This window comes from Mastigoproctus giganteus, chromosome 5 (assembly GCF_048544385.1).
Source record: "Mastigoproctus giganteus isolate SK-2022 chromosome 5, ASM4854438v1, whole genome shotgun sequence".
Lineage (NCBI taxonomy): Eukaryota > Metazoa > Arthropoda > Arachnida > Uropygi > Thelyphonidae > Mastigoproctus > Mastigoproctus giganteus.
In genome coordinates this window covers 3,338,465-3,358,522 of record NC_143579.1, presented here as the reverse complement: position 1 = coordinate 3,358,522, position 20,058 = coordinate 3,338,465, and the positions used below count along the sequence as shown (strand labels likewise).

The 20,058-nt window shown below is 36.6% G+C and overlaps 1 protein-coding gene across 1 annotated transcript in view; it reads left to right on the top strand.

The window, feature by feature from the left end:
- Positions 1-20,058, top strand: part of LOC150085132 (branched-chain alpha-ketoacid dehydrogenase kinase-like) — a 275,984-nt gene that overhangs the window by 205,975 nt on the left and 49,951 nt on the right. The window contains exon 9 of the mRNA XM_090373887.1: positions 11,373-11,501. Within this exon, the coding sequence (XP_090230013.1) occupies positions 11,373-11,501 (129 nt within the window). The remainder of the gene's footprint in view (positions 1-11,372; positions 11,502-20,058) is intronic.

Sequence of the window (20,058 nt, the reverse complement as noted above, 5' to 3'; positions counted from 1 at the left end):
GTAGAACGTACCGTCAGATTGGATTGAGGAACAATATCAGATATAACCGATGGGACACAGTTGATCGGGTTATTGGTGAGCACATCGATGTCATCAAGAGCATCAAAGAGCTGCTTGTCCATATTACTCAGAGCTAGGTTGAGCAGAGGCCAGTAAGCCATTCTGAAATTGAATCGTGGAGAACGCGAACTGCATTTGAAGTTATGAGAGGTCATAGTGATGTCAAAAGTAATTGGCAAATGATCTGAGCGGAATATAGGATTGTCTTTGCAAACCTCAATATCAGTAGAGGAGAATATTAGGTCAAGATAAGCATTTTCTCTGATTGGAAAATTTCAAACTTGTTCAAGACCATAGCTGTGAAGCATATTAATGAGAGCCCTAGTCTGCAGTGATGGAGAGGAAGATCTTAAATTGACCAGTTGACAGTTAAAGTTACCCAAAACCATTGCTATGTCAGCAGATTGAAATAGGGAAGATAGATTCCAGCGAGCTTTCTAAGTACTGAAGGTCGATATTAGTTAAGGAGGTGGAAAATAAAGTAATACTAATAAAACTTTTAACCTGCCGAGATGGAGAAGGCAATATAGTGATTCAATATTTGTGAAATTTGATGCAATTTCACAGAGTATATGGTTAGAATGTATAATAGATACTCTGCCTCCACGAGATCTGTCCATTCTATGGATTATATATTGCCCATCTATAATCTCCTGATCATCAATATCTATGGAGAGCCAGGTTTCAGTGAGTAGGTAAATGTCATAAATATGTGAGCCTTGGATTGCTCTAAAGTGGTTTAGGTTGCTAACTATACTCCTGCAATTCTGAAGGTAAACACTGAACAGTTGAGATCTGGGGATTCTATGACGAGGAGAGAGTGTAGTATGTGTAGATAGCAGGGCCACTGATTGCTATGCATGTAGAGAAGAGATTTTGGAATCCCTTGGCAGTCTGTCCGTGAAACATTTTACTAGAGCCCCTGATAAGAGAGATCTTAGATTCAGCACTTTTTCTGTTTGTGATGGAAGGCATGTTATTATAAAAGATGAGTAGGTGGGACACTATCTTCAGAGAACGGACATCCACACTGAAACCATATTCTTCTTTAATTAAGTTGATAAGATCTTCAGATTTAGTGGCTGGTCCAAGCCTAGAAACAAAAATTCAGTCTTTAGTGGGAATAATTGTGATATTGTACTTTTGTTTGAGTAATTGAGATTTATCTGCATTTAGTTACATTCTGAGATTGGTGCATTTTGGCAGGAAGCTTGGAGAGAGTAGCTTGAGATATAGAGGCTTTAGCATTTTATGAGGGTTTATTCTGTTTTGATCTTTGGCATTTGAGACTGGCAATCAGAAGCAGGTTTACTCACTGTGGCGTCAGCCCTATAGACAGGTTTGAAGACCTCATTAGATGTGGCAGCAGTTATTTTTGCATATGTTGCCTTGACTGATGTTGAAGAGGATTCACCTTGGTGACTCTGAACTTATAAAGTATGGGAGTAGGGGTACAGGGACGTATTTTGCAGAGGAGAGCAGATGGTGGGAGCGGATCGATTTACATTAGAAGAATCATCTGACTGTCTGTTTGGCAGTAAATTGCTCTGTTGAATGACTTGAATCATGAATATTAACTGGCATTGGCAGATTAATATTTGCAACAGTAGGAATATTGAGGGTGTTGGAAGATGAAGATCTAGTCTCAATACTAAGGGTATCATCATGTAATGGAGAATTCTTGGAGAAGACATTAGTTTCAAGATTAGGGTCAGAGTTTGCAGCAGTAAGATTATTGAGGCCGGTGGAAAATGAAGATCTGGTCTCAATACTAAGGGCATCGTCAGGTAATGATGAATTCTTGTTCACTTTGAGAACATTAGTTTCAAGAGTAGGGTCAGAGTTCTTCCTAGCTTCCCTTAAGTGGCAAAACATAATTGATGTGAGATTTTTAATTTGGGTGTTAATGTCGGAAATTTCAGCCTGTTGATTATTTAATATTGTTTTTATGCTACGAATTTCTGTGGATAGCTCATAATTTCCTTCATTGAGTGTATTAGAATCCAGGGAAATATATTTTGCAGTATGAGGTATACTGATTAGCCGAGTTTGATGAAGGATTTTCTTCATAGTATTGAAGAGTAGTTCCTGGAATTTATTTGATTGTAGAATAGAAAAGGTTGGATTCTGAGTATCAGTAGGGAAGGAGTTAGTGCTGAGATCTTCTGAGAGCAGAGACACTTGTGTTTGAGTTGATGCAATCCCGGAGACAAGCAGATACTAGGGCAGGGGTGGGCCACATCCGGCCCGCGACGATGTTGAATCCGGCCCCCTCGGTAAATGCATAAATAAAGAAAATCCATACCTGACTACACTCGCCGTAAACGTTCGGCTTAATTCGGTTCAATCAGGAATCACGGCCAGTACAACAGTAACCAAGTGATTCTACACAGCGTCAAAGAGTTATTTCCTAGTTATTATTGTAGCATCGATCGAACGAAGTTCCTTTGGATTTGACTTCTTATTGAAAAAAATAATATTGGTGCGAGATATTTTATGTTTTATGCCTTTTCTAATTATTACAATTTTTAATTTAATATAATTTATAGCCCATAAAATGAGCCAATTAAAAAAAAAAGAAAAATTGATGCCGAATGCCGCATTTTCAATGATAATTGGACATTCAGATATATTTTTTTTAAAATACATTAATAATTTGGTAATTCAAGTAATATAACATTTTTTAGGTTCTGATTTTTTTTATTAAATCGTTCAATCTATTCCGGCCCGCATCATGATGCGAAAATTTCATTCAGCCCGCATCATGATGCGAAAATTTCATTCAGCCCGCATCATGATACGAAAATTTCATTCAGCCCGCTGACGAAAAAAGTTGCCCACCCCTGTACTAGGGGCTTCATCCACGTAAGGTTCAGATTCAGTATTTCTGGTTATTGGCATGATATTTGACTCAAGTGAACTAGAGTAGGACATTTCAACTTCGCTAGCACAAGAGGAGGGGGGGGGGTGCCTCAGGTTCTGTGCTGTTTTGAGTTGCAACAGTTATAGGGCTTTTCTGAGAATTTCTGAGTTGACATCTGTCACAACAGAATGATTTCCGACTTTTATTTAATTTTTTTCAGGTCAGAGTGAGTACAGTCATTGCATATTAATTGCTTACACTCAATTTGCACGATAGTTGTGTTCCTAGAAACCCTCGTGCAATGCAAAATCGTGCTATATAAACAACAGGCCCTATGGGAAAAATAGTTAGGTGCCGACCACCCAAGATTGAACACACATTTGTAACCAAAACATTACCAAACACAATAAATAATCGTAATAAAATACGTAAGTATTTTATTACGACTATTACGTAATAAAATAATGCTAATGCTTTTGCTTCTATCGTAAGCAACCTTTTTTGTTTGATTTTCTATCTAAACAGATGACAGCCGTTCCATCTCTTCCAATTCTTTGTGTCTTAATCTAATGGATTTTAATTACTCTGAGTTGTTCCTGCTCTGAAAGTTGTTTTTATTTTCTCTGCATTCTTTGTAATTCACTACGTTGCCTCATTTAGGTCTGTAGCACGTGCAATATCACATGGTCTTTCATTTCGCTCAAAGCATTTCACAATTTCATATTTTTTCTCTATCGACAGAAGCGAACTGGCCATAAGCCTTACCGGGGAAACCCCGGTGGGCTGGAGGTCGGTGTGATTTTGGCCATAAACGCTAGTATGAGGCCACTATAAATTTTCCCGGGTAAGAATTTTTGATCCAGTCTGCCTCTGTTTATCGATATTGCTTTTGTTTTTCTCTGTGAATCTGCAGTGTCTTCACCAGGACGCCTCCTTTTCACACCTTTTAAGTATTTTACTCATTTTTAGGGAATAAAGCACAATTACAAAACGAGGAGGCACGCTTGATACACATAAACAAATCTGCGCGCATGTAGCAACTGAATAAACAACACCGTAAAGGCAGAGATACACTATTAACACCTCACATTTTACTAAAGCACATTTCTAGGAGTTACTACCATAAAACAATAAAAACAATTTCCAGTTGCGTTTCTGTGAGTGGAATCTGTTATAAACTGATAGTAAACTCGATCTAATTGCATTTGCGATTATACCGATAGCTGGAATTGTGTTGGTTTTTACGTTATTATGGTGAAATGTGTTTTCCCCTTCACTGATATAAAAAAACTTACATTTTCAGAATCTTCTCTTCATTTCTATCGTGTTGCGTTCAGTTGGGGTGATTCTGCGTTCGACTGCCATTTCTTGTAAACATAAAGGCGAATCGTGCATAAGCGAATTCGGTTCGTGTTATATAAGATATCGTTCCCCTATTTATAAATTGTGTATGATCAAATTTGTGTAGTGTAAATACATGTTATACGAGGACTGATGTATTGTCATATTGAATTAATAGATTGAAATATATACTTGTACTATATGTTTTGCCAGTATTATTACCAATTATTATTGTTTTTGTAGCTCTATTGTTCGTTCATTATTTTCATAGGAAAATCCCAAAAGAGGCAGTTCAATAGAGCTGAGCATTTTGAGTGAATGACATATCAGATACTATAGGATTATTGAACAATATCAATATCACCACCAGTTGTGGTTTTGCAAACAATTGGCGCTGTGACCAGCCAGTTGTCTTAGTTGTCCCACAGGTAGCAGGGGTATAAGTAGGGAGGGGAGGCAGAGCGGCTAGGCGAAACGTAAGGCCGAGTCAAGGTCAAGTGTCTGTTGGACACGTGTATAACTACAAGATAATGACTAAATGTGCTTGTATAAAGAAGCAGAATGAACATGCAGAAATTCATTTAATACTTATCTGTTGTCTCTGCTCAAATAAAAAAGCACTTGCATTTGGCAATCCAAGGGCCTATCTTTATGTGGTAGCACTAATAAGAACTTAATACTTTAATTAAAAACACACAAATCAAGAAAAGTTTATGGAGCACATCATACAAGCAGCCAGACGGAAGCATCCCTCACACGTCGTTGCATGGATTCCACTTATCTAAGCCTTAGTTTTACAATAAAAGTGCTAAGGCTGTTCAAGAGAAGAATGTTGCATATCGTAATTGGCTTGTTTCCAATTCTTCAATTTCATTTTCTGCCTATACCAAAGCTTGCAACAATTGTAAAGTAGTTATTAATCAGTCCAAACTATATTTTGAACAGTCTAAGAGTAGAAAACTTGCTTCTTGCCCTAATGGTTGCCGAGCATTCTGGTCTCTTGCCAAAACTATTGGCTGTATCTTTTGCCCATCTCTGCTCCCGCCTCTGTCAAAACCAGATGGTTCTATTGTCACTTCAGCCTAGAATAAAGCTGACCCACTAGCATCCCATTTTTCTTCCAACTTGTGTATAAATTATCTTGGTAAAACACCTCCCACCATTCCCAACCCATTCCATTCAATGCCTCCTGTGTTCTTCCATCAATAGGATGTCAGAAGGATTTTGACGAACCTTGATGCTAAGAAGGCTCCAGGTCCTGATGGTATTTCTCCACTTGTTCTCAAAATCTGTGCTTACTGCTGTTCTTTCCTGTTCTTTGCTGCTTTTTTTCACTTTCTTATTCCAAAGGTATTTTTCTTTCTGCTTGGAAATTTGCTGATATCCAGCCATTTCCTAAAAAGGGTGACAAATCCCTCCCATCAAATTATTGTCCCATTGCAATTACTTCTACTCTTTCTAAAGTAATGGAGAAATCAGTTAACCGCCAACTCGTAAACTATCTAGAAACCTTCTGTCTGATCAGCAATCGCCAGTATGAATTTCCGTCAGTGTTGATCCACTGATATTCTGGCTTATGCTTATGCTTAATGTGAAATCATATTCAAAATTATGCAAATACAGAATTTTCCATATTTCATATGGAAAATTCAATGGAAAAGTTCGGTGAAACACAAGCAGTTGCTCTTGACATTTCTAAAGGTTTTCGATTGTGTTTGGCATAAAGGTCTTCTAAACAAGCTTCCATATTATGGTTTGCCAACTGTTTTTTGTAATTGGTTATCCAGTTTTCTCTGACCACTCATTGAGGGTGATGGTAGATGACTCTCTGCCTTCTAACTTCTCCACTAATGCTGGTGTCCCCCAAGGTTCAGTTCTTTTCCTCTTGTATATTAATGACCTTCTTTGATTGACTGGAAATCCTATCCATAGTTTTGCCAATGATAGCACATTGCATTCCTCGTTCCAGTTTGAGAAACCTTGCTCTGCTCAATCAGCTTCAACTTCTCAAATATCTGCTACCAATTCCTTAAATGCCAATCTCCAGGTAATTCTCCAGTTGGGCAAAGACAACTTAGTTGCTTTCAATCCTTCTAAAACTGAGTCCTGTCTTATATCTCCCAAAAAGGATTCTTCTGCTCCTATGCTTACCTTTGGTGACGCTGAGTGAGATTTCTAGGTAAGATGATATATCTCTTTTGGGGATTACCCTGACTTCTAGTCTTTCTTGGCATAAGCACATTACAAATATTGTTTCCTCTGCATCTAAGAAACTTGGTTTTCTCTTTTGCTCTCTGCATTACTTTTCCTCCAAACAGCTGTTCACTCTGTAAAATCACAAATCTGCCCTATTGTGGAATATTGTTCCTACATCTGGGGCGGTGCCCCCAAAACCTCTCTCTCTCTCTCTCTCTCTCTCTCTCTCTCTCTCTCTCTCTCTCTCTCTCTCTCTCTCTCTCAAGCTTCTAGATTTCATTCAGAAGAGGGCAGTAAAGTTATTTAATGACTCATCTCTAATGACAGAGTCTCTCCACTCTGTCTCATATACATACTGTTTCTACTGCAGCCTTTTCTACAGATACTTCCATGGGCACTGACTGTTCTTCTGAATTGGCTTCTATAATTCCCACTCTCTCTTTCAAAACAGTCCGAACACTTGCCGCCACCAGCCAACATCTACTTACTGTCTAATTCCAACTCACAGAACCAACTTTTCATCTTCCTCGTTTATTCATTCAACTTTTCTGCAACAATCTTCCTTTCTTTTCTGGAACAACCTTCCTTCGTATGTATTTCCTGAAAATTTCAGTCTACAGAAGTTCAAGTCTAATATCAACAAATATCTTCTTTTGTCTTCTCAACCTGCAACCCAAAACACTATACTATGTATTATAGGTTCTAATAACTCTCATGTCTGAGGTATTTCATAAAAAAAAAAATACAAAAATGGAACATGTGTGGATCAGATTTGTGTGTAGAGAACTGAAAAAATGGAGCGGAAATCCTCAATGCTTTTGGTGGTACTATGTAAGGCTGTTGTTTATCAGGGTAACCAAGTCTGTCAAAAATGATTGCTAAAAGTGCTTTGAAAAATTAGTTCTGATTGGAGTTTAACCAATAGAGAAATTGCTGATGAACTGGGAATCTGCTTTGGACCTTGCCAGATGATTAATGTGAAATCATATTCAAAATTATGCAAATACAGATTTGTTAAAATGCTGCCAAAAGAAGTTCCCATAAGAATATAATGATGATGAATTTTTGCAGATTCACTTTTAATTTACATAAACATTAAATTATCATTAATTATATCTACAAAATAATCTACAAAAAAAAATTACAAAATATTTCCATTTTGTTGGTTTTGCCTATTTAACCCTTTAGCAGGCACATTAAAAGTATAACATTAGCAGGTGTGATGGTGACTTTTTCCACTATTATGTTCATAAATAGGTATGAAATAATTAAAAATTGTTTACTTTTTAAAGTCACGTTTATGTGTGATCTGTTATGAACACAACTGTAAAAAAATGCATTTTTTATATAAAAAAATTATATTATTAAAAATTAAAATACTTTAAAAAACTCTCCCCTAATATTACACAGCCACATTTTATAACATGTTTTTTAGTGAAGAAGTTTAATTATGAACGGGTAATCCGCATACCTCATTTCTACTTACCAGGTAGTTTTAATGGATCTCATATTGTGAATACCTTCACAATGAGTTGCCATGGTATTGCAGTACCTTGAATAAGTAATGCTTTATTATGGAGAAGACTATTGTTATTTATTCTTGGCAGATACCACCACCACCACCACCTAGATGTACCGTTTCAAGGATTTTTGGTCCGTTTTTGGTGGGTGGGTTGGTATCCTACCCATCCAAAAACAAAAAGTCATATTTTTATAATTTTAATAAAATCTAAAAAATAAATTAGTGACATAGTTTTGTTACATGTAGAAGTATTGGGAATTTATTTTTCATATATAGCCTGAAAATAAAAAAAACGAGAAGATGAAAACAAACTTCCTTTTATACGTAACAAGATATGGAAAATGTAACCCACTAATTTTTCTCGAATCACTCAGTGTGGTCCCGAAAGAAATCTGAACTTTGAATATGGCCCCTGAACTGCAGAAAAAGGTGAACCAGAACTCATTGGGAATACCCCTTGATCTGCACACTGTTAACCAGCGCAACTTCTCCCTTATGTGGAACAGGCGGTCAGATAGGTTTTACCAAGTACCACTAAGTTGTAGAATGGTAATCCTTTTAGCTCGCTCAATTCTTGCTCAGGCAGCAGCACTAATTTCCTAAATTGCCTGGAAGCCTTAAGTGCAAACAGTGTGTACCCAGTTAAGTCTCTCCTAAGCCGTTTGTTATATGAAAATTTTCTTCTCTCAACTGAAGCTATTTTAAATGTAAATTTTAATTTAATTTCATTTAAATTTAAATGTAAATGTAATTCTAATTTAAAATTTAGAATTCTAAAAATTGTTATAAAGTTTTATATAGAAAATATCTTAACAATAGACAGTGAAAAATGCAAATTTAGTTAAATAACTTTAAGCTTATTTAAAAAGTAGGTAAACATGTGAAAAAATTTACAGACTATTATAAATTTTGAAGTGTACAGCATCCAAATGTCACACACCACTGTTAATAAAGGTTCTGGTATGCCGTACCATTGCATACCGTCCCAAAAACAGTACTGGCATTTGCAGTGGTCACATGGTGCAAGGAAGCCTATGGCTTATGCTGCATCAGCCAAAAAAAAAATAATAATAATAAAATAATAATAAGAAGAAAATTTTAAATAATTAATAAAAGAAAAGGAAATAGATACCCAATGTGTTTCCCTCCTCCCGGGAGTAGGTAACTATCCTGCTGACCTTTGAATTTCACCAAACTGTCAGCCTCTACCACCCATGCAGGTAACTTATTCCAGTAATTTATAACTCTCTGTCTAAAATAAAACTTCCTCCAATCCAGTCTAAAGATCTCTCCCATAACTTGAATTTATGGCCCCTAGTTCTAGAATCATTTATAACCATGAAAATTTTGTCCTCATTCATTTTACTTATGCCTCTCAAAGGCATAAGTAAAATGAATGACGTAAAATAAGTAAAATGCATAAGTAAAACACCTCAAGTCTCCTCTAATGTGGTTTCTGAGCTCCGCAACCCACATATTCGACGTCTTTCCTTATATGGATGTCCTTTTGCTGATCTCGCTTCACGAGTTACCCATCTTTGGACCATTTCAATAGCTCAGTATCTTTCTTTAGGTTTGGTCTCCATACGTGAACACAGTATTCCAAGTGTGGTCTAACAGTAGTACCTCTACTCGAGCATAAATTTATTATTCAAGTATATAAAAAAATAAGTAATAAGTAAAAACTTGCAATTGTTCGATAAGTCATTGATAGGACACCTTCCTTGCAACCTGTCTACAATGCTTCGAGAACTTTGTCTGACCATATCGTTACACCCAAGTCCCTTTCCTCCACTACTGGCCTTAGTTCAGCTCCATCAAGTGTACAAGTTATTTTGGGGTTACTGTTCCCCAAGTGTAAAACCTTAAAGTGTAGTACCTTACTCCTTGCTGGATTAAAGCATACTGCCATTTTTCTGACCATTTCTGAAGTCTCTCTAGGTCACTCTGTTATTATTATTATTGCTATTATTTGGTTTTTAGGAGCATTAGCAACTAAGGCCATATTGCTATTGATATGCGGTGGTCATTCCCTGTAGATCACTCTGAAGAAGCTCTGCTTGGCGGTGATCATTAATGGTGAGTATTTAGCTACATTAACAACCTTTGCACAAACAACTCTTTCACACTGGAACTGGAGTAACACAGTGCTCCAGTTCCAGTCCTCCCTTCCTTGATGTCCTGTTCAAGAAGAGGGCGAACCTCTTTTCACACAAGTCTTCCAAAAATCACTGATATTCACAGTTCTTGACTTTCACTCATCGTAGATGGGGAGACAACTCTAGTCATCTCCCCATCTTTCTATCAATTAAATATATCATCTTTTTGTTTTTCAAAAGCTGTGGTAAACTGATCATTCACATTTTGAGAAAACTATAAACCAGTTAACAAATATACCACAGCAGGAGGATGTAATTGATTTCCCCCCTCTAATTTCACCTTCTCCTACTGCCCAGAGGTAGGGAAATCCATTGTGGTGTCAGACGAGATCTTATGCAGATACTTATCTCCCTTCCCCACAATAGAACCAACCCTAGCATTTAAGGTTGGCACCAGCAACCTTAGCAATAAATGCAAACACTAGCATATATAGACACAAGCACTCCCCCCACTTAGATGAGTACATCAAAGAACTTGCATATCAATCACAAAAAGGCATCACAGTCAGGATGGAGATCAAAGAAAAAATTCCCTCCCCACCTAAGCTGCAAAACTCCAGTTTTCAGAGGAACTGGAAATTTCAAGAGAATAAAACCATGGCTAACAATGATGTGTAAATCAAAATTAGTCACAGAGAAACTAAACAGAGCCCACAATATTGGCACCACTCAGCTCCAAGTGGTATTAAAGGCATGGCACAGCATATTGTTCCTGGTTCTTGTTTTCCTCAAACCCCCCCCCCCCACACACACACACCTTCTTTTGAAGGTCATAACATATCCCCACTCCATCCTTTTGCCATTTGGTTGTGGTTAATTTAATACAGTAGTTTATTTTACTTGTCTCTCTCCACATACATCAAGGTAATTATTTAATTCTTTCTGTAATTTGTGTACTCTGTTATGTAACATTACCTATTATGTAACCCTCCATGAACAGCAACCACCACTCGATAAACACATTAACTTCATGCAGAGTGGTATTTTTAATCATTCCTGATATGGTGTGCGTGTTATGATGCTGTTCTCAACTTCTCCATTCAGTAAACTTCTGGTGTTCCTCCTTGAATAACTCCTCATGTGTGAATGTAGATGCAAAATCATTAGATAAAGCTTATTAACTTCACTAAATGAAAGTGAAGGTGCAGTTATTAATGAAACTTTCTCAAAGTCCATGTTTATATTTTAGATGCTATCTGTCAATTAAATATATCATATTTTTGTTTTTCAGACAAGTTGCTATCCACAAATATGGAAAAGCTCCACCTATTAAACTGAATGGTCATTTAACTTGCTCCTTTCCCTATATTCAGATTCCACTAGATTATATTCTTCCTGAGCTGTTGAAAAATGCTGTCAGGTAATTCATAATTTATTTGCTAGTCAATAATTGTTTTATATTGTATTTATTCTAGTGACAAATGAAATGCTGATATTATGTCTTCACTTTTCTTCATTCTTATGCTTTCTCTTTGAATATCCTCTCCTTGTCACACAAATTTTTAAAAACATCATTTTGGAAAGGTGGCACATCATACCTAAGTTTCTGAGAAAAAAAAGAAAGGGGAACAAAAGGTTGGATAGTAAAAAGAAAAAAAAAAAAAAAAAAAAAATTGCTGAATATTGGAATTGTGGGGGGAGAAATCTCTTGGCAGGCTTCTTTGGATATGTATGAGTATACAGTAGACTCTCGATTTTCTGGGATAGATGGTAAAATAAAAATCCTGGATAATCAATTTCCAGTTAATCCAAAAATACAGTAAGTCCCCGACATACGTTCCAGGACTTCTTACATAAGTCGAGTTTTACGTAACTAGGGAATGACTAATAAAATATTGCTCCCTATATCCGTGATATGCCAAAATTACAAAAACCACATAATATCCTCAGAAGAATGAAGAAAAACAGTTATATTTTTAATTAGTTCAATTAAAAACTTTATCTGGGGACAGCAGTGAAGTTGCTGGAATGGCACATAAGAAAAGAAAACATTAAAGGAAGAAATTGTACAGTAAAAACTGATATGTATTTCGTAGACTTGGTTATCATAGTTGAATTCATTGGTGTCAATCCTTTCACTGCTTCTCGTAGCTAATATTTCATATCCACCATTAGAAAGACACAATATGGCCCTAGCAGCCTATGTGTTGTTACAACAACAACTGCTTCTCGTTTTTCTCGTATCTTTTTCCTTTATTAGTCTTCACACTGATTTATTATTAGTTGACACTGACAAATCTAAATTCCACGCGATACTTGTTCGTGTTTGACCATTTTCAAACATTATTTTAATTTTCTGATCTGAATTGATTGCTTTTTTTTTTTTTTTTTTTGATAGATTAATTAGTACCACTGTCACTTATTCTCTTAGTTGGCACCACCAACATAACGGTCAAAATGAAATTATGTAAAGAATTTCACACAGTTAAGGCAAACTCACTATTAATCACCCCATGCAAGCTCACATTTTGCTAAAACACCTTTCTGGAGGTCACTCCCATAAAACAATAACAATTTGCACTATTGGGCAATTATTGGGCTTTTCGGTTACTGCAATTCATTATAAAAGGGTAATAAACTCGATCGTATTGCATTTGCGATAATGCAACACAGAATCGATGGCTGTAATTCTGTGGGATTTTACGTTATGGTGAAACTGTGTCCCCTTCACTGAAATCTTCAGCCATATAAAAAAAAAACCTAAATAAATTTTAAAAATCTTTTCTTCATTCCTATTTTTAAGCTTGTGACTCCAAATCCTGCATGCCATGATCGTCTTTATTGATTGCTTATTATTATTCTGTTTTAAATTTTACAATCCTAAAAAAGAAAAAAAAAATCGACATAAGTTTGAAGTTACATAAGTCGGGGACTTACTACAGTACGTATATCCAAAAATGTTCAGCAACCTACGTGAAAAATATGGCGATAGTTAAAAAAACTTACTACACACTCCTCGCGTGTCCAATACGATGCTTCCCTTTATTTTTTGCAATGTCGCGTATGGTTTGGTCACCAACATTTATAATGGTTCTTTAGAGTTTTAATGGATGCACCGTTTTAAAACTTTTGAATAATTTCAAGTTTTTGTTTAATTGAAAGTGCAACTCGTTTGTGTTTACCCATCATTTTCGTGATTTCTAAACAAAAAAAAAAAAAATTTTTCGTTATGACATAAATAACGAACCAATTTTTCTCTTTGAGGTGTGACGAAACAGAACAGTCGAAGCAACGCACTTAAAACAAACTAAACTTTTTTTTTTTTTTGAGTGTGCGGGGTTGCAAGATAATAATATCCCAATGATGACTTTATAACACCTTGCTTGTCGCTTATTTATGATTTGCAAAACATCTGTTAATATCTATTCTGGTTGCTTTTATTTTTTTATTTGGAGTCTTGAAATATCCTGGTAAATCAAGATTACCAATTAACCAATCCTGGTAAATCGAGAGTCTGCTGTTTTTATATATATATATATATATATCTTAAATTGTACTTATACAATTACACTCTATCTGGCCTTCACAGAGTTTGTATTGCTTGCAAAGTTACATTGCAGAGTTGGGGGAACCCAACTTCTGCAGCTGCAAAACTGTCTTTTCTGTACATATTGTATTCCCCATATTCAAATTCTGCATCCCTTATGTCTGATTGACACAATGCCTCTGATATCCCTGCATTGTCTGTATTTGATAACTTAATCAGCACTTCAAATTCATCAAATTTATTTACCATGCTCCTAGCATTAGTGTACATGCTAGAAATTGGCAAGTTTCTGTATCACTGATAGAACCCCATAAACTGTCCACACTGCTTAAAACTACCTATCCTTTTTTAGAGACTTCATATCAGACTGCATTGGTTCTCCTAAACCTGTGTTATCAAATAACTTGAATTTAATGCTGCCTAAGTGGTGTATTTCCTTGCAATTAATGCTCCACAGATGCAAGGGGACATTGCATTTTCCAGTGTTGCACCGCAGCTGCAATTTTCAGCGCATTCAAATAATTTATCTGGGTGTTGTTGAAGTAGCATGTCCTGATTCTCGTTAACTATCCCCTCCCACCCTTATATCATCATCAAATTTAGACATAAAACTTGAAGTACGTACATCAGTATCATTAATAAATATTAGAAACAGACGTGATCCCACTCTTCACATTTATAACCACTTTTTGTCTCCTACCAATTAACCATCCCTTCATCCATAGTAGAAGTAACTGGCTGTTGTGTAGCGAAACAGTAGCAAAAGCTTTACTTTAATCCAAGTATATGTTGTCAAAATTATTATTGCATCTGGTTCTTTTTGTGACACCCTAACAGTATATAACACTGGTAAGCAAAAAAAAAAAAAAAAAAAAAAAAAGCAAAAAAAAAAAAAAGCAAAAAAAAAATTCACTCCCTGCTAAACTTCAGGGTTTTGCCGAATTCAAATATGGCAACCATATTGTTCTAAGGGGCTTAGAGGGGAACAGGTATCCTGTGTGTTATCAGACACTCAGCCTAAAACACTGATGGATCCAATATCTCTCTATTACAGAAGATTTAGGAGAAGTCCAGTTAGCCTGCTTCCCTAAAATCCACTCATGCACACCTTGATGGTAAGCCCTGTTACGTCACTTAGGTGGCAACGAACGTGTAGAGTGGTTCTCTTCAAGACGCCTGGTCAGCGTGAAGAGGAAAAGACTAAACCTTCCAGCATATGACATCACAACAAAATAAATGGCCCTCAGGCCCCAGCAGTTTTCACTCCCCCCTCTTATGGCAGTGAGAGGATGAGAGTGGAAGCAGAGGGTACAAAAAATCTCTTTGTACAACCAGGCTGCCATGCACAGAAACTGAACTTGGCCTGTTACAATGTAAGATCACTCATCGGTGAAGACAGGATATTAGAGCTGGAAAAGAAATTAGAAAATGTGAATTGGAATATCATCGGTTTGGCTGAAACAAGAAGAAGAAATGAATCACTTATAAGTTTATCAAGTGGAAATCTGCTGTACACCAATGGAAACAGTGAAAGGAGTGAAGATGGAGTTTGCTTTCTGGTCCATAAAGATTTAAAAAACAACATTTTGGAATTCAAAAGTACACCACCAAAGGTGTTAAGACTAATACTCAAGATGTCTAAGAGGTACAAGCTAAAGGTTATAATGATTTATGCACCAACATCGAGCCATTATGATGAAGAGGTTGAAGAAATGTACACCGAAATTGAGTCTCCTAGATGAGCAGAAAACCCACTACACTATTATTATAGGGGACTTCAAAGCTAATGTTGGAAAAAGAACAAAACAACGCAGAAAGGGGAATTATAGGAAATTTTGGAATTGGTGAAAGAAATGAAAGAGGCAAAAGACTTGTGGAATTTGCAGAATCTCAAGGATTTTCAGTATTGAACACATTTTTCAAGAAAAGGGTGAACAGAAAGTGGACATGGAAGAGTCCAATTGGATTAACAACTAATGAAATCGATTTCATCCTGACTAACAGAAGATATATTGTGAATGATGTTACCGTCCTGAATAAGGTAAATGTTGGAAGTGATCACAGAATGGTAAGATGTACACTTGATATAGATGTAGGAAAGGAAAAAACTGACTCGAGTAAATAATGCAAAGGTCTTTGAGATAACAGAAGAGGAGAAAAAGCAGTATATACTGGAACTTAAGAACAAGTTTGAGCTTCTGCAGACTGTTCAGGACCAAGATATCGATGAGGAATATTACAACTTTCTGAAAGTGATAAAGCCCAAGAAATTAGTCAAGAAACACTTGTTATGATGAACCGAAGGCAAAAAAATGAAGAGCAAGATAAACACTGACAAGAAGAAAATTGAGTATACTGAGTTATGCAAAGCCATTAGAAAGAGACTCAGAGAGGACATAAGAAGATTTAACACAAGAAAAGTAGAACAAGCATTAAGGGAAAACAAAGGATTTAAATCAGCAGCCATGAGCAGTAATACAGAAAGACAAATGAAACTGAAGAATAGCGATGGTGTACTTATAAACAGCAGAGAAGGCATAATTCAAATAGCAGAAGATTACTATAGAGAATTATACAAAGAGCGAGGGAATGATGCCAGCAGTGGGGAAGATGGATTGCAAATTAGAAACACATATGACATACTCGATATTCTTCCTGATGAGGTAGAAAATCATTGAAGAAAATGAAGAATCAGAAAGCCCCGGGGGAAGATGAAGTTACTGTAGATTTGTTAAAATTGGGAGGAAGAGACATAGCACAAAAACTGGCAAGGCTCCTCACAAAATGCTTTAGAAAAGGTGTGACACCTAAGGAGTGGAATAATGCAATCACAGTTTTGCTGCATAAGAAAGGAGATAAATCAGAAATTGGAAATTATAGACCAATTAGCTTGTTATCCCACATCTACAAGTTGTTCACAAGGGTCATTACTAACAGATTAGAAAGAATACTTGATGAGAATCAACCGAAAGAGCAAGCTGGCTTTAGGACAGGATTCTCAACTATGGATCACCTTCACGTAATATCACAGATAATGGAGAAAGCAAATGAATATAAAACACCATAATGCCAGGCATTTGTCGATTATGAAAAGGCAGTTGACTCCATACCGCATAAGGCAATGTTTCGGGCACTGGAAAAACAAGGCATAGATACCCCACATATCATGATTTTGAAGAAAATATATGAGAATGCTACCTCCTTTATTAGGCTAGACAAAGACAGTAGGAAATTTAAAATCGAGAAAGGAGTTTGACAAGGAGACAGAATATCTCCGAAGCTGTTTACTGCTGCCCATGAGGAAGCTTTCAGAAGAATAGACTGGTCGCAGAAAGGAGTCAATGTGAATGGAGAGTACCTAAACCATTTACGATTTGCAGATGACATTGTTGGTCATAAGCCACGATCCCAAAGAATTGGAGGAAAATCTTAATCAGTTATGCACAGTTAGTAAGGATTTTGGACTAAAGATGAATATGGCTAAAACAAAAGTAATGATGAACAAGTATGCCACAGAAAGGGAAATAATGATTGAAGGAGCAGTAATTGAAAACGTGGAGTCATATACTTATCTGGGAAAAGTTATTAACTGTAATAACGATAAATGGCTGTAAATCAAGAGAAGAATAAATTTTGGATGGATAGCATTCAGGAAATATAGTCACACACTGAAGAGCAATATCACAGTTTGTCTGAAACGTAAAATAATGAACCAATGTATACTCCCCACCATGACTTATGGAAGTGAAACTTGGGCACTCACCAAAAGAATGGAAGAGAAGCTTACACAGCGAAGAATGGAAGAGAAGCTTACACAGCGAAGAATGGAACGAATTATATTGGGAATCAGACTGTTAGATAAGAAGAGAAACACATGGATTAGGCAGCAAACTCAAGTAAAGGACATTCTTATCAAAACTAAAGAACTAAAATGGTCTTGAGCAGGACACATAGCTCGAAGACATGATAACAGATTGACTAAGAAAATAACAGAATGGTACCCAAGAAGAGCTAGAAAAAAACCTGGAAGACAAAGGCGGAAATGGATAGATGAAATTCATGAGTTTGTGGGTAGTAAATGGATGGCCAGTGCTCAAAACAGAAGGAACTGGAAAGTTGCTGGAGAGGCTTTCATCCTGCAGTGGATTGAAAATGGCTGATGATGATGATTGCTGTAACACCCGCCAATTTTTAAGGGAGAAAGGATTAAAGTCAAATACTCAGATTCTAGTAAAAAAAGATTTCATATATTTTATGAAAATGTTACATCATCATCATCAGACATTTATGGAGTCAAATGCCTTTTCATAATCCACAAATGCCAGGCATAATGGTGTTTTATATTCATTTGCTTTCTCCATTAGCTGCGACATTACATGAAGGTGATCCATAGTTAAGAATTCTGTCCTAAAGCCAGCTTGCTCTTTTGGTTGTTTCTCATCAAGTATTCTTTCTAATCTGTTAGTAATGACCCTTGTGAACAACTTCACTAGGGTCATTACTAACAGATTTGAAATAATGTAGATGTGGGATAACAAGCTAATTGGTCTATAATTTCCAATTTCTGATTTATCTCCTTTCTTATGCAGCTAAACAATGATTGCATTATTCCACTCCTTTACATTAGAAAAGGTGTCACACCTTTTCTAATGCATTTTGTGAAGAGTCTTGCCAGTTTTTTTGTCTTGTCTCTTCCTCCCAACTTTAACAACTCTACAGTAACTTCATCTTCCCATGGGGAGGCTTTCTTGTTCTTCATTTTCTTCAACGCATGTTCTTCCTCATCAGGAAGGATATCAGGTATGTTGTATGTTTTACTAATTTGTGATCCATCTTCCCCACTGCTGGCATCGTTCCCTCCCTCCTTGTATAACTCTTTATAGTAGTCTTCTGCTATTAGAATTATGCCTTCTCTGCTATTTATAAGTACACCATCGCTATTCTTCAGTTTCAGTATCATTTGTCTTTCTGTATTACTGCTCGTGGCCGCTGATTTAAAACCGTTGTTTTCCCCTAATTCTTGTTCTACTTTACTTGTGTTAAATGTTATGTTCTCTCTGAGTCTCTTTCTATAATGGCTTTGCATTACTCAGTATACTCAATTTTATTCTTGTCAGTATTTATCTTGTTCTTCATTTGTCGCCTTCAGTTCATCACGACAAGTGTTTCTCAACTAATTTTTTTTTCTTTGGATTTCTTTTTACCTATACGTTTCTTGGGCTTTATCACTTTTAGAAAGGTGTAATATTCCTCGTTGATATCTTGGTCTTGAGCAGTCTGCAGAAGCTCAAACTTGTTCTTAAGTTCCAGTATATACTGCTTTTTCTCCTGTTCTGTTATCTCAAAGACCTTTGTATTATTTACTCGAGTCATTAATTTTTTACTTTCTTTTATTACATCTATATCAAATATGCATCTTACCATTCTGTTACCACTTTCAACATTTACCTTGTTCAGAATCAGTTGCGTAGCTACCATGTAGGCAGGCAAGGCAATTGCCTCCAGGATCTTTAGGGGCTCACTCTCTTTGGTTATCTCCTGTTTTTGCAATTTTCATTAATTAAGTAGGAGCCCCAACATGTTCTTTGCCTCCGGGCCTGAAAAAGGGTAGCTACGCTAGTGTTCAGGACAGTAACATTATTTACGATATGTCTTCTGTTAGTGAGGATGAAGTCTATTTCATTAGTTAGCATTAGCATTAGTAGAGGCATATGATGCAAGAAAGCAAGCTTATTCAGCATCAGCCAAAAAAAAAAAAAAAAACACCACTCCCATTTCACCCCTCCGTTCGCTCGAAATACCTGTCCAGTTGAGCCTTAAATTTGTTTAGGCTATCAACTTCAACAACAAGTGATGGAAGTCGGTTCCACCAACCAACCACCCGCTGGCCAAAGGCAAATTTCTGCACATCTATCCAACATCCGTCCTTCCTCAATTTGAATTTATGCCCTCTGAGCTGATTATTCTGAGCAAGATGAAGAATCCCATTGGCATTGAGCATGCTCAAACCATTCAAAGCCTTATACACCTCTATCAGATCACCTCCCCGATGCCTAGTCTCCAGACTCTGTAATTTGCAAAACTTAAGCCTTTCTTTGTAAGAGCAACCCTTTGTTCCATTCACTAATCTTGTTGCCCTTCTCTGTACCCGTTCCAGCAGCTCTACATCCTTCTTGAAATGAGGCCTCCAGACCTGTATACAGTACTCAAGATGTGGCCTAACCATTGCCTTATACAAGGGAATAATCACCTCCTTATCCCTGCTAGAAAAATTCTAGCAGGGATAAGGATATCTGGAACAGATGTTAAACTAACAGGTCTATAATTACTTGTGTCAGCCTTTGATCCTCCTTTGTGAATTGGGGTTACATTTGCACATTTCCAGTCTATGGGTACCTCCCCTGAGTCCAAGGAAGCTCTCATAATTATG